General features: G+C 40.4%; 2 protein-coding genes across 5 annotated transcripts in view; one reads left to right on the top strand and one right to left on the bottom strand.

Annotated features, from left to right (window-relative positions):
• The window catches only part of C6H4orf47 (chromosome 6 C4orf47 homolog), a 45,262-nt gene extending 28,957 nt beyond the window's left edge, over positions 1-16,305 (bottom strand). For 2 of the 3 annotated variants that reach the window (XM_043973021.1, XM_043973022.1), the window contains exons 1-2: positions 16,110-16,305; positions 7,111-7,306 (exon numbers count right to left, since the gene is read on the bottom strand). In XM_043973021.1, coding sequence (XP_043828956.1) covers positions 7,111-7,210 — 100 coding nt within the window. In that variant the 5' untranslated portion in view covers positions 7,211-7,306; positions 16,110-16,305. Of the gene's footprint in view, positions 1-7,110; positions 7,307-16,060 lie in introns of all 3 variants that reach the window. The other variant, XM_043973020.1, reaches the window with a different exon arrangement.
• A 231-nt stretch (positions 16,306-16,536) lies between these two features.
• The window catches only part of UFSP2 (UFM1 specific peptidase 2), a 31,781-nt gene continuing 23,331 nt past the window's right edge, over positions 16,537-24,986 (top strand). Inside the window, exon 1 of one of the 2 annotated variants that reach the window (XM_043973012.1) lies at positions 16,537-16,671. In XM_043973012.1, the coding sequence (XP_043828947.1) occupies positions 16,669-16,671 (3 nt within the window). In that variant the 5' untranslated portion in view covers positions 16,537-16,668. Of the gene's footprint in view, positions 16,672-16,722; positions 17,118-24,986 lie in introns of those variants that run through there. The other variant, XM_043973011.1, reaches the window with a different exon arrangement.

Here is a 24,986-nt window from a genome sequence, read left to right as displayed (position 1 = left end):
AACATATATCACTTTTACTCACTCCATCAGCAAGTACTGGTAACCAAAAAAAATCACCAGTTAGATGTTGTGCTTCATAATACTTTCAAAGTCATTAACTTCATTAAAAGCCATACCCTTAATAGTTATTTGTTTTCAAACCTTTGCAAAGACATGGACTCCACTTACAAAAACTTATTACTACATGCAGAGGTAAAGTTGCTTTCAGGAGGGTGAAGTTTAAAAAGATTATCGAAATTGAAAGATGAAGTTATTTTTTTAACTGAGCAGAAAGCCGATTTTGTTCATTTTCTTCATAATGACTTACAGCATTCAAAATTGTTATTTGTCAGATTTTTCAAAAACCTCAATGATTTAAATTGTAACACATTTATACTAGAAGATAAAAATGAAAGCTTTCCTAAAAAAGTTAACATATGGAAGAATAGGGTGGACAATGGTTCTTGTGGGGGGGGGGGGCAATGAGGGTTAAGTGACTTGCCCAGGGTCACACAGCTAGTAAGTGTTAAGTGTCTGAGGCCAGATTTAAACTCAGGTCCTCCTGAATCCAAGGCCAGTGTTTTATCCACTGCACCACCTAGCTGCCCCACTGAAGGCAGATTTTTAAAAATTATACAGTATTATAAATGAAACAGACAATTCAGGATGTTACAAATATAATACCAATTATTTTTTTCATATATTCATACTTTTTCATACAGTCATCTATCTAACAAATACCTCAAGTCTATGATGGTACCATATGGGTATCATGGTCAGTCAAAAAATGTTTATTAAGCACTGTGCTATACACTATAAGGTCTTAGAAGGTGTCTTAAGAGATTCTGTGGCTTTAAAAAAAGTTATTGCCTTATAGTCAACCTTGTTACCTAGATCTGAGGTGAGCTAGACTGACATTCAGGTACTGAGGCCTTTGCTGGGCCTAAACCGACAGAGACTAAACCTACTTCAATGAGCCAGTGCTTAGGGGCTACTGGAATAGCTTTTGAGAACCTAGAGCCACTTCTATCCATACCATAAGAGTGGAACTTGGGCGGTTTTCTTTACATATGTAGAAAAGACTTAAATTTGCCTCAAATATTTTCAATTACAATTAAAGATTTTTTTACTATGTTGTTCAATGATTTAGACTTAAACTGCTTTTAATTCTTATATAAGTATGCCTTTAATAATGTTTTTATTTAAGTTATACTGCTTTAATATTGTTTTCTTTTCAAGTATGCCTTTAATTTGACAAATACTTATAATACTTTTTCCAATTACATGTAAAAAACATTTTAACATTCATTTTTTAAAAATTTTGAGTCCCACATTCTTTCCCTCCTTCCCTCTCTTCCTGTCCTTGAGAAAGTAAGCAATTTGATATAGATTATACATGTGTGATCATGCAAAACATATTTAAAATTAAGCCACTCCTATGTACAAGGTATCTATCATGCTAGGGTCTGGGAATGAATAGAAAAAAACAACACTGTCCCTGCCTGCAATTTCCATTCCAGTAGAGAAGACGAGATGATTACACAAATCTAGTCCCATAAACTTAACTGAAATTACTTTTCACATTTCATAAAATGCTAAGAGTATAGAAACTACTTTGTACTTTAAGAATGTAATATCTTCCTGTCTGTTATTTGCCCCTTACTTTCTACAATTTCATCATCTGTGAAGAAGAAAATCAACAGACATGGAGAGTTCTAATCAACTCCCCAACCTTCACTACAGTATTATCATATTTACACAGAACTAGTCACTCCACATTACTTCACATTGTGATGTTTAAAATCTAAATTGTGGTCGCCTTAAATCAGAAGCTTCAGCTCTAGTCTAGCCTAGAGTTCCAGCCAGGTTGGGTTCTTCCTGAAGTCCTCCTCCACGAACCTGCTTTAATCAGGAACACCCTAGCAAGATGTTTGTGGAAGCTTTTTATAGATCTGGAACAGAGGCGGTCCTTACACACTGCTTCAAGGTGATTGGTTGGCGTCATCCAAATCCATTGGCTTTGAAGGTGTTCTCAAGTTGAGTTGACAGTCCAGTTTCTGAGAACAGTACCTTCTTAAGGGATAGCCAGGTGTGATTACAATCCAATTAACTTGAAGTAGGCTTAATCAGCAGTCAATCACTCTCACTTGATTCAACCAGTATAGATTAATCTCCAGGTGGGTCTTTGAGTATCTGCTAAATCCCATTATTTCATCACAAGATATATCTTTGTATTCTTCGAATGTATCATGTTGAGGGGGTACAGATCTCTATGAATTTGTGGGAGCAGAGAACTGATTTGGAAGTCTTTTCACCATCAAGATCAGTATCTGTTCTGCAACCTCTATTCTTGGAGGTCCTGAGAAATTATGTCATAGAGAATGCATGCATCAGGGACAAAGCTTAAGCCTGTCTTCCTGACTCCAAGGAAGGTCAGCTCTATGCCTACTCCGGCCCGGCTGCCTTTCATAAAATTTATAATGGTACAAAAAATTCTGTATCTTCATATGCTACAATTCATTCATTTATTCTCTAATACCTGGAAAATGTCTTCAGCTTTTCATACTACAAATAGAGGTGGTGTGGGTATTTTTGTACAGATAGGCCTTTTGTCACTTTTCTGTAACATCCTTAATATATCATTTTAGTAGTAAAGTTGTCCTGTCATAAAAACCAACTTTGTAGATCTTTTTGCATGCTGCCATTTTGCTTCCTAAAGATGTTGTTTCAATAAATGTTTAATTGGTACTGATTTTTATATCTTTGTCACTTCCCAATGACTGCCCTCATTCTAAAAAAAGATGGAGCCAATTCACAGCTCCACCAGTAGTAATAGTGTATCTATTTCTCCCCAGTTATACTAACTTGGAATTTTATCATGTCTGCAGAGACATTTTAATTTGTATTTCTCTAATTAATAATTTGTGAAGTAGTCAGGTAATTTTCAGTAGCTACAATTTATTCCTCCCTCAAATAACTTCTCAGGTACATTCTCCCACAAGTACATGCCATGTCTACACATCGAGTGGGCACAAACATCAGTAATAAGGAAGACCTGTGACCAAGGCTCTCCTTCTGAATCTATGTGTGCAGTTTGTTTGTTAACACATATAAAAGGTACATGATTTAACTTTTAATAACCTGGAACCAATATTATCCGTTTTGTTTGACCTGAGTTTTATTACCTCTCAGTGTTTGTCCTCATTTACATTGTTGTATCTGCTTTCTAATCTTCACAACAGTTCATATAGAATCTTCTCTCATTTCTATAAACTCTTTATATTTGTCACTCCTTGCTTGCATATTCAAATGGATCCTTAATTTGTTAAGTTCCCTCAAACCCATTTGTATTTGCCCTTTCTATGTAACTCTTGTCCATGTTCTTTCATAAATTCACCAAACAGGGTCCACTCAATGTGCTGGAGGCCCTCCTTAAGTTATTAATAGACAGTAGAGGAATTAAGATCCATAGTTAGACAGTCCTTTGAAAAAGATCCAGGGTTTTTGTTGTTGTTGTTGTTGTTGTTGTTGTTTTTTAGTGAGGCAATTGGGATTAAGTGACTTGCCCAGGGTCACACAGCTAGTAAGTGTTAAGTGTCTGAGGCTGGATTTGAACCCAGGTACTCCTGACTCCAGGGCCGGTGCTCTATCCACTTTGCCACCTAGCTGCCCCCGATTCAGGGGGTTTTAATGGACTGCAATCTCATGATGAGTCAGCCGTGTGATGTGGCAGCCAACAATGATAAGCTCTCGGGCCAAATGACCTTTCAGAGTTTCTAGAAATAGGGAGACCATAGTCGCTCTTATAAACTTCCCTTGTCAGACCACATCAGAATATTGTGTTCAGTTCACAGTTCAGAATACTCCAGAGTGTGTCCAGAAGAAGGCAACCAGCATGATGAAAGGCCTTAAGCCCATGTGGTATAGATATTGATCAAGAGCCTTGGGATGTTTACTCTACTTGGGGGAACATGTTAGCTGCCTTCGAGTACTTGAAGGACTGTTACATGAAAGAAGAATTAGACTTGTTCTGACTGGCCTCCAGAAGACAATCAGGGACAGGAAGGAGCAATGGGCAGAAGTTATAATGAGGTATATTTAGGCCAGATGTCAGAAGAAACTTTCTAACAATCAAGAGTTGTCCAAAAAGTGGCATGGGCTGCCTAGGGACATAGTGAGCTCCACCTTCCTTGAAGGTCTTCAAGTGAAGGCGGGATAAGCAGCCATTGAGTTTGTTATACTAGGCATGCTTTTGCAGGCGGGGATTGGCCACTGCTGGCCCTTTCAGTTTGGAGATTCTGATTCTTGATTGGAGTCTCCAGCTCTCATTCTCTTGTTTTTCCTTCTCTTATTAGTAAGGGACACAATCTGATCATTCATTTGTTATCCTCCCTCTTCCCTCTCTGCTCCCCAATCTTGAAGTCATTTAATTCTTAACCAAAACAACATTAATTCTTGTTTTACGGTGATTAAAATCCAGTTTTATGGTGATTAAAATCCAGTTTTATCTCTTTAGTCATTAAAGCCCTCAGCTGGATGACCCAGCTCATTTCTTGAGGCTTTCAGTTCTCAATGCTTTTGGAATTTAAAATCTCTGAGGCTGGGCTGTTTCTACTGAATTGCAGCAGAATGCAGTATTGGCAGTATTGGCAAAAGTTCAGAAGCTGTAGTCAGGAAAGACTTCCGTCCTCTTCTGTGGCTTATTAACTGTGTGATAGGGGAAAGATGCTTAACATCCTTCAGGTTTAGGTTCCTCATTTCTAACAAGAGTTGATAACAAAGGCAGCTAGGTAGCTTAGTGGATAGAGTAGCAGGCCGGGAGTCAGACAAAATTGAGTTAAAATCCAGCCTCAGATACGTGTTATCTGGATCACCCTGGATAAATCACTGAACTTCTGTTTGCCTTAGTTTCCCCATCTGTAAAATGGTGATAATGGCAACTACCCTGCACATTTGTTGAGGATCAAATGAGACAATATTTGTAAAGCACTTTGTGAACCTTAAAATGCTATATAAATGTTAATTACGCTTATTATTGTTATACATGTACTACCTTTCTCACAAGGTGGTTGTAAGGACCCACTAAGTTAATATATATCAAAAGGAAATAGGCAAGAATAAAATAGCCCGTCTTTCAAGTCTCAAGTTTAACCAGAATTGGAATGTATTCTTTTTTAAAATTTATTTATTTATTTATTTATTTATTTTACATATAAGGTATTTTATTTTTTCCATTACATGTAATGATCTCAACTTTTGTTTATACAAGCTTTACAATTTCAGATTTTTCTCCCTCCCTCCCCTCCCTCCCCCCTCCCCTAGACAGTAGGTAATCTGATATAGGTTATATCTATATATCTATATATCTATATACATATACATTTATCTATACACACACACACACACATATATATATATATACATAATAACATTAATCCTATTTCTGCATTAGTCCTGTTATAAGAGAAAAATTCAAAGCAATGATGAAAAACCTCAAAATAGAAAAAAAAACAACAGCACCAAAACCAAAAGAAATAGTATGGTTCATTCAGCATCTATACTCCACAGTTCTTTTTTTTTTTTCTTGGATTTGGAGATCCTCTTCTATCATGAGTTCCCTGGAACTCTTCTGTACCATTGCATTGGTGAGAAGAATATAGTCCATCACAGTAGATCAACACTCAATGTTGATGATACTGTGTACAATGTTCTTTGGTTCTGCTCATCTCACTCATCATCAGCTCACGTAAGACCCTCCAGGTTTCTCTGAACTCCTCCTGCTCATCATTTCTTATAGCACAATAGTATTCCATTGTATTCATATACCACAACTTGTCCAGCCATTCCCCAATTGATGGGCACCCCCTCAACTTCCAATTCCTTGCTACCACGTAAAGAGCAGCTATAAATATTTTTGTACATGTGGGTCCCTTTCCCCTTTCCATGATTTCTTTGGGAAAAAGACCTAAAAGTGGTATTGCTGGGGTCAAAGGGTATGCACAGCTTTATCGCCCTTTGGGCATAATTCCAAATTGCTCTCCAGAATGGTTGGATCAGTTCACAGGAATGTATTCTTTAAAATACTCATCAATCTCTGCCCAAAGGGCCAAAGAACTGTGCATACCCTTTGACCCAGAAATACCACTACTTGGTCCGAATCCCAAAGAGATCATAAAAAAGGGAAAAGGACCCACATGTACAAAAATATTTATAGCTGCTCTTTTTGTGGTGGCAAAGAATTGGAAATTGAGGGAATGCCCTTCAATTGGGGGAATGGCTGAACAAGTTGTGGTATATGAATGTAATGGAATACCACTGTGAAATGTTGATGAGGCAGATTTCAGAAAAACCTGGAAAGACTTAAGCATACTGATGCTTAGTAAAATGAACAGAACCAGGAGAACATGATACAAAGGAACAGCAAAAGTGTGCGAAGATCAACTGTAATAGACTTGGCCTTTCTCAGCAATACAACGATCCAAGACAATGCCAAAGGCCTCATGATGCAAAATGCTCTCCACATCCAAAAAAAGAACTGTGGATTCTGAATGCAGATGGAACCATACTATTTTCACTTTTTTTTCTTTCTGGAAGCTTTTCCCTTTTGTTCTGATTCTTCTTTCACATCATGACTAATGCAGAAATATGTTTAACATGATTGTACATATATAACCTATATCAGATTGGTTGTTGTCTTGTGAAGGGGGAAGGGAAATGTTATAAAAACAAATGTTGAAAAGTATTTTTACATGTAATTGGAAAAAATAAAATACTATTAAGTTTGGAAAAAAATAAAATGAAATACTTGTTAATTTGTGTGAATATTTGTTTCAGGTATAAAACACAGGCCAAATGCTGCCCACAACACTCTTGAGTGTCCCAAGAACCAAGTTAAAATATAATTGGAAAATCTTTAACAAAATAAATAAAAATAGAACATAATGTTAATATGTGGTTTTCTAAGTCAATATGCAGCCCAAAGTAATTCTTATGTACGGTTTAACGGCCCCCATTTCTATTTAACACTGCTGGTTTAAAACAGTTATTCCTCCTGACCTCAACCATTAAATCTGAAACTTTTATGCAAAAAACCCCAGTCATTTAACTATGAATTAAATAAAATATACTTACGATTAAATGGTGACACATATTTGTCCCCAATAGTAATATAGTCCATTTCACTAAACAGACCAATTCGGTCCATATCTGACTTTCCTCCTTCTCCAGGCATGGTTGCTTCTTGTGGTAGTGATTTCTATTCTAGGAAGTTTAAAAGTTTCTTAGGCTTACTTCTGTTAATGTAAAATGCCTAGTGTATTGATAATATCTGAAACAAAATTTTAGAGGAAAAATTGTTATTATTTAGTGAAATTCAAATTTTGATTAAAAAAATACTTTCATTCTGCTAGGTTTGTTACTCCTTGTCACAAGCAGTAATCTCCAACCTCCATTGTCTCCAACTTCCAATCTGTTTTCAAAAGAGAAATCTACTTTTTGCTTCCTTAAAGAAAAAGTTGGAGGAGACAACAGGTATTTGCAGAAAACCTTAGGGAAGGAGTAATAAATGAAAGCTAATCAACTGTCCTTCCTTTTGGCTTGACACCTAACATACTGATGGGCACAGAAATGTGGCTAAATTTGCTGTTTCAAATTTAACTGATCAATGACCTTCATTTTAAAATGAGTAAGTATATAATAATGTAATTATCTTAACATCCTTTGAGCATAATTAGCTTCTTCTCTCAAGGAATATTTCAAAATCATAGATCTAGAGCTAGAAGGGACCTCAGAGGCATCTAGTTTAACTGCATCATCACTGAGATAAGGAAACAGAGGTCAAGTAGCTTATTCAGGGTCACACAGCCAATTCTAAGTCCAGTGCTCTGTCCATTACAGCTTGCTGCTTCCTCCAAAATCTTAACCACATAATCAGCCACCTTAGTAAAAGATGTGATTATTTTGATTTATGTATCATATATTAGAACTCAACAAAAACTTGTAATTTTCATGAATATACAGTGAAGAGATATATGTCGTTAAATTTAAATTAGGATTAACAAACATGTAATAAAGTATATTTTTTTAGGAACAACGTCCTCCCCACAAAGTTCTGTGACACTTCACTATGGCATGGAGGTGACTCTGGGATAATAAAGGTTATGCTAGTGGAGTACAACTTTTAGTCAATGCTATGAAGCTACAAAAGGATATAATTCTGTGGCAAGATATGAACTCAGACATTCCTAATCCCAAATTCCACATTCTATTTACTGTACCTCTAGCTGCCAGGTATTAAGAGTATCATCGGTTGAACCCCCTTCATAGATCACTGCCTTGTCATGGAAGAGTGGCTTGCATAGTTCAATGAAACTCTAAGCTATGCCATACAGGGTTACCCAAGAAGGACAGGTCAAAGCAGAGAGTTACAACAAAAGGTGAGCAACTGGAGAAGGAAATGGCCAGTCACTCCAGTGTCTTTGCCAAGAATATCCCATGGAGAGTACTAAAACAATAAAAGAGATGACACAGGAAGCTGAGCCCCTAAGTTTGGAAGGTGTCTAATATGCTACTGGGGAAGAGTGGAGGCCAAATACAAGTAGCTCCAATATTAATGAAGCAGCTGAGCCAAAGCCAAAAGGAAGTTCAGCTGCAGATACATCTGGTGGCAAAAGGACAATCTGATGTTGTAAAGATCAATGTTGCATAAGAACCTGGAATGTAAGATCTATGAACCACGGTAAGTTGGATGTGGTCAAAAGGAAGATGGAAAGATTAAACCTCAGCATCTTAGGTGTCAATGAATTACATAGATTGGAATGGGTGAATTTAATTCAGGTGATCACTACATATGCTACTGTGGACAAGAATACTGTAGAAAAAATGGAGTAGCCTTCATAGTCAATAAGAGGGTGAGAAAAGCAGTACTGAGGTATAATCTCTAACATGACCATATGATATGTTCAAATCCAAGGCAAACCATTCAACATCACAATAATACAAGTCTGTGTTACAACCACTGATGCCAAAGAAGCCAGAGTTGATCAGTTCTATGAAGACTTACATTTTCTAGAAGTAATACCATAAAAGATGGCAGGTTCATCCTAGGGGATGAATAATTGGAATAACAGGCAAGCTGGGTCAGAGTACAAAATGAAGCAGGACAGAGACGAATGGAGTTGTCAAGATAACTCACTGGTCATAGTAAACACTCTTTTTCAACAAACAGAAAGGGAATTCTACACATGGACATCCACAGATGGTCAATATAGAAATCAGACTGATTATTTACATTGCAGCCAAAGAGTCAGTTAAAATAAGACCTGGAGCTGACTGTGGATCACGTGAGCTTTTTATTACAAAATTCAGACTTAGGACTGAAGAAAGTAGGGAAAACCATCAGACTGTATGGGTATGATTTAAATGATAGCCCTTATAAATATGAAGTGGAGATGATGAATAGATTTGAGGGATTCAATCTGATAAACGTACCTGAAGAACTATGGACAGAGCTGTACGATATTGTGCAGGAGGAAGCAACAAAAAACACCCCAAAGAAACGGAAGAGCAAGAATGGCTGAGGAAAGAAGGAAAGCCAAAGGGAAAGACATACCCAAATGAATGCAGAATTTCAGAGAATAGCAAGGCAAGATAAGAAGGCTTTCTTAAAAGAGCAATGCAAAGAAATAGAAAACAATCGAATGGGAAAGACAAGATTTCTTCAAGAAAAGTTTTACTGTTGAGTCAATTCAGTCCTGTCCAATTCTTCATGACCCCATTTGGGGTTAGGCAAACAGGGTTAAATGACTTGCCCAGAGTCACACAGCTAGTAAATGTCTTGAGGCCAAATTTAAACTCAGGAGGATGACTCTTCCTGACTCCTGGCTTAGCATTCTATCCACTTCACCAAGAAAATTAGAGATATCCAAATATATAGAGAACTGAGTCAAATTTATAAGAATACAAGTCATTCCCCAATTGATAAATGGTCAAAGGATATGAAGAGGCAATTTTTAGATGAAGAAATCAAAACTATTTATAGTCATATGACAAAATGCACTAAATCACTATTGATTAAAGAAATGCAATTTAAAAGAACTCTGAGGTACCACCTCATACCTATGAGATTAGCTAATATGAAAGAAAAGGAAAATGATTAACACTGTAGGGGACTGGGAAAATTGGGACATTAATGTACTATTTGTAGAGTTGTGAACCGATGCATCCATTCTGGAGAGCAATTTGGAAGTATGCCCAAAGGGCTATCAAACTATGCATACCCTTTGATTCAGCAATACCACTATATCTGTATCCCAAAGAGATTTTTAAAAGTGAGAAAGGACCTATTTGTACAAAAATATTTATAGCAGCTCTTTTTTGTGATGGCAAAGTATTGGAAATTAAGGAGATGCCCATCAATTGAGGAATGGGTGAACAAGTTTTGGTATATGATTGTAATGGAATATTACTGTGCTACAAGAAATAATGAGCAGGATGATTTCAGAAAGACTCACATGAACTGATATAAAGTAAAATGAGCAAAACCGGGAGAACACTGTACACAGTAATCACAATACTATATGATGATCAATTGTGACTTAGCTACTCTCAGCAATACAATGATCCAAGACAATTCCAAAGGACTCATGATGAAAAATACTATCCAACTCCAGAGAAAGTAATGGAGTCTTAATGCAAATCAAAGCATTTTTTTCATATTGTTTTTTCCCTGTTTTTTTTTCTGCTTTCTTTCACAACATGACTAATATGGAATTGTTTTGCATGAGTCCCCACGTACAACCTATATCAAACTGCTTACCATCTCAGAGCTGGGGAAAGGGGTGGGAGGGAGAGAATCTGGAACTCAAAATTTTAAAAAGTGAATGTTTAAAAATTGTTTTACATGTAATTGGGAAATAAAATATTTCTTTTAAAAATAAAGAAAATTAGAGATATCAAGGGAACATTTTGTGCAAAAACAATGGGCATGATAAAAGACAAAAATGGTAGGAACTTAACAGGAGCAGAAGAGAGACTAAGAAAAGGTGGCAAGAATACTAACTATACAAGAAAGATCTTAATATCATTAATAGTCACGAAGGTGTAATTACTGCTCTAGAGCCAGACATCCTGGAAAATGAAATCCAGTGGGCTTAGGAAGCACTGCTAACAATAAAGCTAGTAAAGGTGATCGAATTCCAGCTAAGATATTTAAAATCCTAAAAGATGGTGCTGTTAAAGTGCTGCACTCAATATGCAAGCAAATTTGGAAAACTCAACAGTGGCCACTGGATTGGAAAAGATCAGTTCACATCCTGATCTAAAAAGAGTCAACACCAAGGAATGTTCAAATTACCAAACAATTGCATTCATTTCACACACCAGCAAGGTTATGCCTAAGATTCTACAGGTTAGGCTTCAACAATATGTGACCTGAATAACCAGAAGAGCAGGCTGGTTTTCAAAGAGGCAGAAGAACTAGAGACCAAATTGCCAACATTAGCTGGATAATGTAGAAAGCAGGGGAGAATCCCAGAAAAAAAAAAAATCTAGTTCTGCTTCACTGACTACACTAAAGCCTTTGACTACATGGATCACAGTAAGATGGGGCATGACCACAAAGAGATGGGAGTACCAGATTATACTTGTCTTATGAGGAATCTGAATTCAAGTCAATAAGCAATAGTTAGAACCCAACATGGAATGATGAGTTGGTTTAAGATTGGAAAAGGAGGATGTCCAGGCTGTATGTTGTCATCTAATTTATTTAATTTAGATGCAGAGGACATCCTTTGGACAAATAAAAATCTGGAATTAATGTTATTGGGAGAAATATGAACAATATCACATATGCAGATGATACCATTCTGATGGCAGAAAGTGAAGAATAATTAAGAAGCCTCTTGATGAGGGGGAAAAGAGAGTATAAAAGCTGGCTTGAAGCTTAACAAAAACAAACAAACAAAAAACAATTAAGATCTTGGCAACTGGTCCCATCACTACCTTGCACACAGAAGGAGGGAAAATGGAAGCAGTATCAAATTTTACATTCTGGGGCTCAAAGATCACTGCAGGCAACAACTGAAGCCATAAAATTAAAAGATGTTTGGCTCATTGGAAGGAACAGCATACTAAAAAGCAAAGACATCACCTTGCTGACAAAGGTCCTTTTATTAAAGCTATGATTGGAAAGCTGAGCACCAGAAGTGATCCTTTTGAATTATCGTGCTGGAGAAGACTTGAGAGTCCCTTAGATAGCAGGAAGGTCAAATCAGTCAATACTTAAAGAAATTAATTCAAGCTATTCACTGGAAGGTCAAATACTGAAGCTGAAGCTTAAATACTTTGGCCACATAATGAGAAGATGGGACTCATTGCAAAAGACCCCAGTGTTGGGAAAGATGGAAAGCAAAAGGAGAAGGGGACAGTAAAGGAGGAGATGGATGGATGGTGTCACAGAAATATCAAACACGAACTTGGGACAGACTTCAGAAAATAGTGGAGGATAGAAGGGCCAGGCATGCTATGTATGGTTCATGGAGTCACAGAGTCAGACACAACTGAATGACTGAACAAAGTCAGACGTTGGAGCTCTAACTCCAGAGATAGTACTATTAGATTGTAAACCTCATATGGACAAGGACATCTTATCTAAAGGTTACCCAGGTTACCTTTATGTTAATTAGGCAGTATAAACAAGGGTATTCTTTTGTACTGACCTAGTTTACGGAATTCTAAAAAAGAAATATTAGATTAAAATACTTCCTCCTACTAAGCAGTTATGTGTTAAACGAATGAGGTTTATATTCTTTTCAAGAAACTAACAGCAAGAAGCTAAGAACTTTTTACTATACCTGATTTTCTATCAACTAACAAATATATTTATATCAAGTAATCAATAATCCTGCTATGTGCCAGATAATGCTAGATTCTAGGAATAAAAATGCAAAATGGAGATACCCTGAACTCGAGGTGCTTATATTCTACTAGGAAGAAACAACATACTTACAGAGTAGTAAATAGGAATAAGACTTTCGATTTCATTGATATGGGGAAATCCTAGGTGAGGAAACTCCTTTTATCAATTCAGGTAGGCAACCTGTCTATAGCAACTCAAGCTGCAGAATGCAGACATATATTTTTGGACAAGGAAAGAAAGACCACTACCAACTAAGGAGATTGAAGGTATCTTGAGGAGGTACCATTTGAGTTGGACTTTAATGGTCCAGTAAAATTTTAAAGGGCAGGGAGGACAAAGAAATGGGTTTTCCAGGTTTAGTAAATAAATGCATGCAGGCAGCAAAGAAGAATCCAAATAGTGCATTTTGGTTGAAGGAAGGGTGAAATAAGGGTGGAAAGGTAAGTTGCTGCCACATTATAAGTCTTGAATGTCTGGCAAAGGAGTCTGAACTTGACTTAGTTGGCAGTGGGTAGCCACCAAATGGTTCTGAGAGAAGTGACATGATCAAATTTTTGAATGAGCAAGATTACTTAAACAGTATAAAGGACAGCAGGCAAAGGGGGAGAGAATGGATTTAAGAAGACCTACCAAAAGCCTATTATAATAGTTCAGAGGGAGTGGTGATGAGGGACTTTACTACACTGCAGGCAGGGGAAAGAAAATGAAATAGTTTGTAGAGACATTGCATGAGGTAGAAGTGTTAGGTCTCATGGGAGAGTTGAGGAGGAAAGATTAAAAGTTTTAAAAACAGGAGACTGGATGCATAGAATGGTGTGAGTGATTATACCACCGACTATGCAAGTGAACTCAGTTGGGCCAGGTACTGGGGGAAAGTTAATAAACTCAGGCTAGGAGATGTCAAGTTTGAAGTGCTAGTAAGACCTCCAAATAGAAGAGTCTAAACAGCAGCTGGGGGTGTGGAGTCTGAAGTTCGGGTGAGAGGCCAGAGACTTAGATTAGCATCATCTGAAGAGATTTCATCTCAACTTTTCATATATAGTTGATAACAAGGAAGTTTTTCTGAACTTGTCATCAATAACATCCAACTTGAAGGGCTGTGTCATGCACTATTTAAATCAAAGAACAAGCCTTTCTTCTCATTTTCAACTCCATCACAGAAGTAAATTTAATTTACAAGATTGATCAGAACAGCTCAGTTAAGCTTTATAAGTAAGCAGGTGAATATTGGACTGTAGATATTCTTACAACTCTTTGGAAGAAGTTGAAGGTAAGGAACCAACACTTTTCATGCAGTGAACTTTTATTAGTTGTGAAGACTCTCCTCAATTTTTTCTACATAGCACCATGTCTAGATCTGTCCTTTGTTAATCTACCTAGTTTGGGGGGGGGCATATTTTAGTTCTCCTCACCCCCACCCCACCCCCCACTACACTAGGATCAAAATTCACCAAAATAAATGGAACAATCCCGGCCTTTGTGGAGTTTACAACCTAATAAGGAACAAGGCCAAGAGTCACTTAACTTTCTTCAAACGTCAAAATTCTTTATCAGTAAAATGAGGACCATAATGACAGTACAAGACCAATGTGATAATTGGTAAAAGAGAAAACTTGACAGAGGCAGACAAGAAACTTTTAGGAAGAGAAAAAGATTTTTTTTTTGTGGGGCAATGGGGGTTAAGTGACTTGCCCAGGGTCACACAGCTAGTAAGTGTTAAGTGTCTGAGGTTGGATTTGAACTCAGGGCCTCCTGAATCCCGGGCCAGTGCTCCATCCACTGCACCACCTAGCTGCCCCGAGAAAAAGATTATTTTCACCTCATCATGGAAGAGATGGATTCTTGTGCTGGGCCTTAAAGGAAAAGTTGTTTTTTGGTTTTGATTTTTTTGGAGGGGAGGGGGGCGGGGTATTGAGGCTTAAGTGACTTGCCCAGGGTCACACAGCTATAGGAAAAGAATTCTGAAAGGCCCAGATGTGCAGGGAATGTATTACAGGTATAAGAGAAAGTTGACAAGCACGTGTGAGTGTGGGGCTGCAGGACAAGATTGGGGCAAAGTCTAGAAATCGTAATTGCTACAAATCGGGGCTTGATTTATTGGTTTGTTGACTGTTTGGACTTAAAGTGTTAATAATTCAAATTAAACTTAAAAGTGGAGAGCCTAGTTGTTAAACATTAGCCAGCACAGCCCTGTATTGCTCGGTAAACACTGCTTGAGCTTAAGGAATGAAGACAGGAGGCCTGGAAACCACAACATTTATAATTATAATATTTACATATCACTTTAAGATTTACGAAATGCTTTCTACATCCATGTTCTTATTTGAAATTCACAAACAGCCGGGTGCTGTAGCCACCTCCAATTCAATGTCTAAAAAGGGTCTCATTTTTGAGGCACTTTGAAAGCTGGGGTAGTATCTCAAAAGTGGAGGATTCCCACTCTTCTCTCTCCGCCCCCCGCCCCCCGCCCCCCCCAGTATCCCTCTCATTCAAGCTTCCCCATTTGTGTTTGTGTATACTTTGGGTCCTTGCGGAGGAATGAGGCTCCCCCAAAGCAAGGTCGGCTTCACTCTTGCCTTTTTATGCTGAGTGTAGCATAGCGGCTTACAAAATAATCGATCTGATCAGTCGTGCAGGGTATGGGGGCTCCGAGTTGAGTCTTGAGGAGTCTGGGTAATTGGTAACTGGAAGGAAAGTGGTGTCAACAGAAACAGGACAAAGAGCTCGTGAATACGCAGCGACAGCAGGTCGGGGTGTGAAGGACACGTCCCACCAGCAATTAAAAGATCTTGGGGATATAGTGATTTGGGGACCAACTGTAAAGCCCTGCTGGGGTCTCTGAGCCTTGTTTTAAATGCCGATACCCTGGTCTCTTTGGCAATCCTACGTGTGTTAGGCGTTTAAAGCCCTTATTCCGAGCAGGGATCCAGAGTGCCCCGGGGTCCAGGCCAAGACGAGTGTAGGAAGCCGCGGGGCAGAGGGAACTGGATCCAAGCGAGTGCGCCGGCTCCAGCCGGGAGAAGCGGACGAGGGGCCAAGTCAGGACCTCGGGGGGCCGGAGACTCGGGGCGTGCCGGCCATTTCACATAGCCAAGAGACGGTCACGACGTAAATGTGCTCAGGGTCTGGCCAGGCGGAGCCTGGGGCCCCCGGGCCATCACTTACCGTGAACTCCCGCTCGCTTACAATGTGCGCTAAATGGTATTAACACTACCTGTTTCACAGGTAAGGAAATCGAGGCACAAACAAGCAGGCGGGGTCTGGGGCAGGAGGCTCCCGAGGTAGCCTTGGCGGCCCGGCGGGGCCGGCCCGAGATGGAAGCCTGGGAAGCCGCGTCAGGAGGAGTCGGGAGGCTGCCCCCGCGCCCGAGCGCGCCCGTCTCCCCGCGCGCAGCCCCCGCTCTGCCGGAACGCGGGACTCCGCGCTTTGTTGCGTGGAGTTACCCGGGATCTGGGAGAGCCCACCCCGAGGGAGCCGAAAGCGGCACACGCAGCTCTGGGCCCAGACCCGAGAAAACGCGCGGGAAATCCGAGGGACTCTGAAGAAGCAAGAGATAAAGAACCCCTCGGCCGGAGGGACTGGGGCTGTCGGCTTAGAAATGCGCGCACTGTCCGGGGCTGTCCCGCGGCGGCCGCAAAATGGAACGATCCGCCGAAATGCATCTTGGGAGTCGTAGTCTTTATTTTCCTCCGTGACCTCCGCTTTCTTCCTATTTCCGGCCCCTTCCCACCTACACCATCCCAGGGCTTGGTTCTTGGTAGTCTTCCCCCGACATGGTGAGTCGCCTAAAAGTGCCGAGCTGCTCTGCCCGGCGGGGGGAGGCCGCGGGGACAGTGTCCGGGGTCCCGAGGCGCGGCTGCGCATCCGCCACGTCAGCCCTCCACGCGCCCCTGCCTGTCTAGGGGCTCCAGGGCTGGGAGAAAGATTGTAGCAGCTGGTGCCCGCCCCACCCCCTCCGAGCCCAGCGGGAGGAGGGGAGAGGGGGAGGGAAGTGGTACAGCGCCCCCCCCCCCCGAGGAGTTTCCATTTTTCTGGGGATGGCATGAATGGTGGTCGGGGCTATGCCTTGGACGGGGTAGGGGATGGAGCGCTGGACCTGGCATAAGGATGACCGAAGCCCAAATCCAGCCTCAGACCCTGGAGAAGTCTCTGCCCCAATCTCCTCATCTGTGTGATGGGCGAGGACCGAAGGAGCTGGAGATATAAATCCATATCGATATCTGTATGTGTGTGTATGTATATTAATATATGCATGTACCACGCATGTGCGTATATGCACATACATCGAGAACAGTTTAAAGTATGTAAAATGATATGTGTATGCATGCATATATGTATGTAGTATATACATGCATGTGTAGTATAGATACAAACAGCACATGTCCATCACATTCACATGTGTGTATATATGGGTATATGCATGCATGTACTATAAACACGTGTGGGAATATGCACATGCAAAAACATACACGTGTGTCCTTGTGTGTATGCTTATGTTTGTGTGCATATGCATATATACATACACATATATGTGTATAGCATATATAGTTTTATTATTGGGGGGAGCAATGAGGGTTAAATGACTTGCCCAGGGTCACACAGCTAGTAAGTGTCAAGTGTCTGAGGCCAGATTTGAACTTGAACTCAGGTCCTCCTGAATCCAGGACCAGTGCTTTATCCACTGTGCCACCTAGCTGCCCCCCAGCATATATAGTTTTACAAACAAACTACTCTCCTTAGGGCTGGCCTTTACCACTCTATGTGACAGCCCCTTCCAGTTCTTGGTGATCCTGGAATGAGCCTGATCCTGATACTTAACCTCAGTTTCCATTTACTAGCTGGGTAACCTTGGCCAAGAGTCACTTAACTGTCTTCAAAGGTCAAAATTCTTTATCAGTAAAATGAGGATCTGGGTTGTTGTAAGGATCAAATGAAATAATATTTGTGAAGTGCTTAGCAAACCTTAAAGTGTAATATAAATGCCAGCTGTTATTATGTTGTTAGAACAGGGTTAACAAACATTTACAAAGCACTAGGTGCCAGGCAGTGTGCTGAGCTTTTTACAACTTTATAATTCCAATTATAATTGTTCCTTATACCTGAGTCCTCCCTATTTGCCTTCAAGCCTCAAAGCTTAGTTTCAGCTTCACTAAAATTCACTGTATCACAGATTTCTTGAGATCTCAGACTTGGATGAGATCTCAGTCAACAAAACATATTAAGAACTTAATATGCATGAGTCTGATATGTGCTAAGCCCCAGGGCTACAAAGAAAAACAAAAGATGGCTTCAGGGATTAAGACAGAATCTACACTACCTTTGGTAAGTGGTAACCCAGTTGATGTTTGAACTTCTCTAATGATGGATGGGGTTATCATTAACTTCTAAGACAGCACATTCTACTTCTTGGTATATTCTACTTCTTTTAATTATTTGGAAGCCTTTCCTGACTAAGCCCAAATCTGCATTTCTTCCATATCTACCCCTTATACCCAGTTCTGCCCCTCCTAGACCAAGCCAAACAAGCCTGATCCCTTCATCATATGATAACCTTTCATGTTTTTAAGACAGCTATGGCTTTCTCATTAAATCACCCTTCGTTCCTTTTTTTTTGGGGGGGGGAGGGAGCAATGAGGGTTAAGTGACTTGCCCAGGGTCACACAACTAGTAAGTGTCAACTGTCTGAGGCCAGATATGAACTGAGGTCCTCCTGAATCCAGGGCTGGTGCTTTATCCACTGGGCCACCTAGCTGCCCTAAATCACCTTTCATGCTAAACATACCCAGTTTCTTTCAAATGGTTCTCATAGGGCATGGTTTTTAGTCCATTTGGCATTCTGTTGAAGATGCAAAGGAGCCATTCTAGCTTATCTTTGCCTCTCCTAAAATGTAGGGCCCACAACTGGACACAGTATTCTGACTTGTTTGTCCAGGGCAGAGGATACTTCTGTGTGCTTCAGTCATGCATCATTTTTGACTTGGTAAAAGAGACCATTTTTGCCTCATTTATTAACTACCCGTAGTCACTGAATAGGTGTTGCCTCAGACAAATTCAGAACTGGGAAAGACCTTAGCTTCAAAAGGCCAAGATCTCCCACTGCATCTGGAGCCATCTCCAATCCTGATCTATGTCACTGGACCCAGATGGCTCTGGAAGAAAGAGTGAGGCTGGTAACTGCGCAGCTCTGCCTCACTTAAATCCGATTCACTCGAAAGTCAAGACATCACCTTCCTGATGTCATTCATCCTCTTTGAGAACGAAGGGCAAATAACAACCATTTGCCTGTTAGAGCTTTCAGTCTGGATACTCCCAAAACATCCTAAAACTCAACACATCAAAATTTGAACTCATTCTCTTGCCCCACCCCCAACCTTCCCGTCTTCCAGACTTCTTGATTTCAATCAATGGCAACACCATCCTTCCGGGATCATACACATAGTCCAATCAGTCGCCAACATCTCCTGTGTCATACCCCCTCCTTCCACTGGCACGGGTATTTCAGGCCCTCACCACCTCTCACCTGGATAATCACCCCAGCCTTCCAATTACTCTCTCTGTCTCTGCTCTCTTACCATTCCATCTTACAAACTGCTGCCAAAGTGATTTTACCCAAGACTGGATCTGACCACGTGACTCCCTTACTCAGCCTACGCCAGTGGGATCCCACTGTCTGGGATAAAATATAAAGTCCTTTATTTAGCTTGTCACAACCTCAGCCCATCCTATCTTTGCAGCCTCATTGCTATACTCATCGATCCCAACAAATTGGCCTTCTCTCTCGTCCTCATAAACAACATGCCATGTCTCCATGTCCTTGCACTGTTACTTGCCTGGAAGGTATTCTTTCCTTATTGCCACTCCATAAAGTCCCTCTGTTCCTTGAAGACCAAGTTCAAATACCATGTTCTCCAGGAACGTTTTCCTGATCTCCATAGAAGCTAGTGCCGTCTATCTCCCCAATGTCTTTGTATATACAGCATTTGTATTTGGTCTCTTTCTGTGTGTATTTATAGGTGGACTTGTCTTACCTAGTCATTCACTGTATTTGTATTCCCATTGGATAGCACGTAGTAGGTGCTTAATAAATATTTGTTCACTGATTAGTGGAGATATTGTGGCAAATCAGCTTGTTCAGAGCAGCCCAATAAGACAAGGACAATGTCGGAATTAGGATTCACAGTACTCAGAGCCAACACTTTGTAGTTTGGTCCCTGTAACCTTGGGTTGTGCACTCTTCAGCCTCTGAGAACTTATGATATTGCATCTGCACATACCTCTTGGGGAGGCTGAAACTGGTAGATCACTGGAGAGCCGGAATTCTCAGCCTCAGGAGGATTAAGGAGATGGGGCATCTTCACTTAAGTCCTTCACCAATAGGGTGAACCTTGTTTTCCAGGATTCACCCTATTGGTACAGGCTGCCCAAAGATAGGTGAATCATCTCAGGTAGGAAATGTAGCAGGTCAGAGCTTCTGTTAGGCTCTAAGGTGGGATTGGGCCTATGCGTGGCAGCCTGGGCTAGAGAAGGAGACCCAGTTACTCCCCCCCATCCCCCCCATCTCACCTCCCCACCCCGTTAAGAGCACAGCACAGCAAGATATAGATTTAAGTCCTGCTTCTGTTATTTGGTAACTATTATCTGTATTCTTAATATTGTTGATATAGGCCTTAAAGTCTACAAAGCTCTTCACATATGTAATTTCCTTTGATCCTCACAACAATCCTGTGAGCCAGGAAACTGAGGCCAAGAGAGGTTAAAGTCATACAGCAAATGTCAAAGGCAGGTTTAGAATTCAGAGCCTCTTGACTCCCTTTCAGCCACCCACCCCATTCAGTAACCGTGGACAACGTCACTCCAACTTTGAAAGCTTGAGTGATTTTACCTCAACTCATAGAAAAGGAAAAATCTTTTCCATCAGATGAGGAGAATTAGATTTTCCCTATCTTCCTCACAGGATGCTTTGTTTGGACTGGTATGGTACATATCTCCATCCATCCGGTCCTGCCCGTCCTGTGTGCCCATCTCTGTCTCCTCCTGCAGAATCCTCCACAGGAGGTCTGCCCACCATGCCAATGATAAGAATGCTGGACCTGGCATTGGGAAGTCATCTCCTCTCTCAAGCAGGGATAATAAAATAATAATGATAATAATAATGATAATAATTATAATTTGTCTCCACATCTCTTGATACTGTTAGACACCAATGAAGCATCCAGGTCAGTCATGGGGTGGGTTATAAATACATTTTTCTCATGATAGCCTTTAATTTGTTCTAAAAATATTTATGGGTCTCTTATATTTTTTCATCTGTTTGTTTTCCTTTTACTTTATACTTAAATGACCTCTGGGGCAGCTAGGTGGCGCAGTGGATAGAGCACTGGCCCTGGAGTCAGGAGTACCTGAGTTCAAATCCAGCCTCAGACACTTGACACTTACTAGCTGTGTGACCCTGGGCAAGTCACTTAACACTCACTGCCCCCATAAAAATAAATAAAGAAATAAAAAATACATTTAAATGCCCTCTGGGTGAGTTTATTTGGGTCCCTTGCCAAGTTTTTTATAAACAGTCTTACCCCCACTGAGGTAGGACTCTTAAAAAATCTGCATATTTTTATTTCTCGATATATATTTTATTTTCCCCCAATTACATGCTAATATTTTAATTTTTTTTTAGTTTTGAGTTCCAAACTCTATTCCTTCCTCCTTTCCATTCCCCTCTCCCCTTCCTGAAACAGCAAGCAATCAGGTATAGCTGATACATGTGTAATCGTGTCAAACGTTTCCATATTATTCATTTTGTACAAAAAGACTCAAAAGAAAAAGAATGAAAGTGAAAATAGCATGCTTCCATCTGTATTCAAACAAATATCAGTTCTTCTTCTGAAGGTGGATAGTATGCTTCATCATGAGTCCTTTGGGATTGTCTTAGATCATTGTAGTGCTGAAAATAGCTAGGACATTCACAGTTCTTCATCATATAATATTGCTATTACAGTGCACAAAGTTCTAATTCTGCTCACTTGCATCATTTCTTTTAAGTCTTTCCAAGTTTTTTTGATATCATCCTGCTTGTCATTTCTTACAGCACAATAATATTCCATTATGACTATATACCACAGCTTGTTTAGCCATTCCCCAATTAACGGGCAGCGCTTTGATTTCCATTTCTTAGCCGTGAGGTAGGATTCTAAGCCAGATTTTTGCTGACTCCAAACCCTACCCTCTTTCTTATTCACTACATTGTGGTCTCTCAAGAGGTCATCAATGTGTTTGGCTCCAGAGGGTAGAATTAGGACCAACATGTGGCAAGTAAAGGGGGGGGGGAGGATAGAATTTCAGCTCAAGCTAAGGAAAAGCTTACTGAGATTTAGAGCTGTCCCCTCAGGTTTGTGAATTCCCCATTTTGAAGTAGACGACTTTTGAGGGAATATGCACTTAGGTACCATTTGGATTAGCCAACCTCAGAGGTCCCTTCTATCTTTGTGTTTCTATGATCCTTTGACAGGTGTACTAGTATTATCATCCCAGTTTTATGGACTCAGAGAGATTAGGTGACTTGCCTAGGTCAAACAGCAGATTTCAGAACCCGCTCTGAAATCCTGTCTCCTTTGTCTTTGAAGGCCATACCTAACCGATGCCCCAAGCTCCAAATGTTGCACTCTTAGATTTTTTTCTATTTAATTGAAATAAGAGTTGAAGCATTACATAAGTTATTTTCTGCAATGTTTTATTAAGGTTTCCAAACTCCAAAGCTTTAGGACATCTTCAGAAATAGAGAAAATAGAATATGGTATATTAACAATGAATCAGCAGAGATACAGGACATAAGAGACTTCCTCTGAAGATCAAAAACTAGAGGTTTGGGAGTACTTGATAAGAAGAAACATGTAGGAAATTATATAGTTGGCAGACGTGCCAGGTTTGGCAGTATTTTGAGCCTTTCCCATATGAACTTCTCAGCTGGGCTCTTTCATTCTTCTCTCTCTCTCTCTCTCTCTCTCTCTCTCTCTCTCTCTCTCTCTCTCCCTCTCCCTCTCTCTCTCCCTCTCCCTCTCCCTTTTCCTCTCCCTCCTTCCCTCTTTTTTTGTTTTTTGGTGGGGCAATGAGAGGTAAGTGACTTGCCCAGGGTCACACAGCTAGAAAGTGTCATGTGTCTGAGGTCAGATTTGAACTCAGGTCCTTCTGAATCCCAGACTGGTGCTTTATCTACTGTTTCACCTAGCTGCCCTCCTTCTCCCTTCTCAATGCCCTTATCTGATCTTGGTTCTTTTCCCTATAATCTCAGAGAAAGCAATGACTTCCTTGCTGAAGCTAACCAATCTTACACCCTTGATCCTGCCCCCTCTGTCTCTCCTCTTTGACCTTGCTCCACAGTGCATTCTCATTCTCTCTCTCCCTCTCTCTTCCTCTCTCCCCTCCCACTCTTTCTTTCTCTTTCTCCTTTTCTCCCTCTCTCTTTTCCCTCATACACACAGACACATTTTTAATCTCTTTAAAAAACAAAAACCTTTGCTTCTCTCTACCAAACCTCTCAAGCCACCACTCTGTCTCCCCCATCCCTTTTTAACAGATTCCTAGAAAAAAGTTGTCTATTCATTCACTGCCCTTGCATTCTGACTTTTGTCTCCACCATTGTGCTGAAACAGCTCTTTCCAAGGTCATCTATGACCCCTTATTACCAAACCTTGGCCTTTTTTTGAGTTCTCATTTTCCTTAGCCTCTCCATAGCACTGATGCTGTGGACACCCCCTCCTCCATCTCCTCTTCCCTTGGCTTCTGTGATGTTCTTGATTCTCTCTCCACCTTTTCAACTGCTCATCCTCTGTCTCATTTGCTGGGGTTTCCTCTTCCATTCCTTTCACACGCTTGATCCCCAGGGTTCTATCCTAGGTGCTCTTTTGTATTGTTATTCCCCTTTGCTGATCTTTTCCATTTCTGTGGCTTTAATTATATTCATGCAGATGGTTTTCAGTTTTGCACCTCTTCTCCATCTCTTCTCAGAACTCTGGAACCACATTTTAAATTGCCTGTAGTTCATTCCTGGGCTTCTGGCACTTCAGATTCAACATATTTCATCATCAGAACTGAACTTGGCATCTAAGCTAGCCCCTCACTCTACAATCCCTCTCTCTGTCAATGGAGCCATTAACCCACCTGTTTGATACCTTGTTTGGGGGGGGAATTTTTTTTGTTTTTGTTTTTTGCTTGTTTGTTTGTTTTTTGGTTTTTTTAGTTATAGTTTTTTTGCAGGGCAATGAGGGTTAAGTGACTTGCCGAATGTCACATAGCTAGTAAGTGTAAAGTGTCTGAGGCTGGATTCCAACTCAGGTCCTCCTGAATCCAAGGCTGGTACTTTATCCATTGTACCACCTAGCTGCTCCCCTGTCTGATACCTTGTAAAGTTAGAGTCTTAAAATAACTATTGTGGTAGGTGCTACAGATATTAACTCCATTTTACAAATGAGGAAATTATCTCAAAAGAGTGGTGTGATTTGTGTATGGTCATAGATCTAATCAGCAGTAGAAACCTAGGTCTTTCCAAACCCAGAGCCTATTCTTGTTGCACTAAACTCCTTCCAGTCAGTCAGTGAGCATTTATTAAGTACCTACCGTATACCAGGCTCTTTGCTAAGTTCTGGGGATATAAAAATATAAGTGATATGGTCCGTGTCTTTGTGGGGCTTACATTCTAATAGGAGAGACAACATGGATTTGTATAGGTCTATGCAAGATACATACAGAGTGGTGCCTTAGAAAGGAAAGCACTAGATCGGGGGGGGGGGGGGACCAGAGCCAGTGATTCTGTTAAGTCTTGAAGAAAACCAGGGATTCTAAGAAGTGGAGATGAGGAAGAAGAGCATTTCAGACTGAGAGGAGAGCCAGGTCAAAGCAACAGAGACATGGAAGGAGAAAGAAAGGAGAGCTGGAATGTCCTACCTTAAAAACAGAAGGGAGGTCAGCATCATTGGGCTGTAGTGTTGGGGACAAATCCTGGTGCTAGAAAACAGGGGTGCTGGAATTTTCATCTTGACCATGAGTCACTTTAAAGGCAATTTACACATTTACTGAGGTTATATAAAGCTGGATTTTT

Source organism: Dromiciops gliroides, chromosome 6 (genome assembly GCF_019393635.1).
Source record: "Dromiciops gliroides isolate mDroGli1 chromosome 6, mDroGli1.pri, whole genome shotgun sequence".
NCBI lineage: Eukaryota > Metazoa > Chordata > Mammalia > Microbiotheria > Microbiotheriidae > Dromiciops > Dromiciops gliroides.
This window is presented reverse-complemented; position numbering and strand designations above follow the sequence as displayed.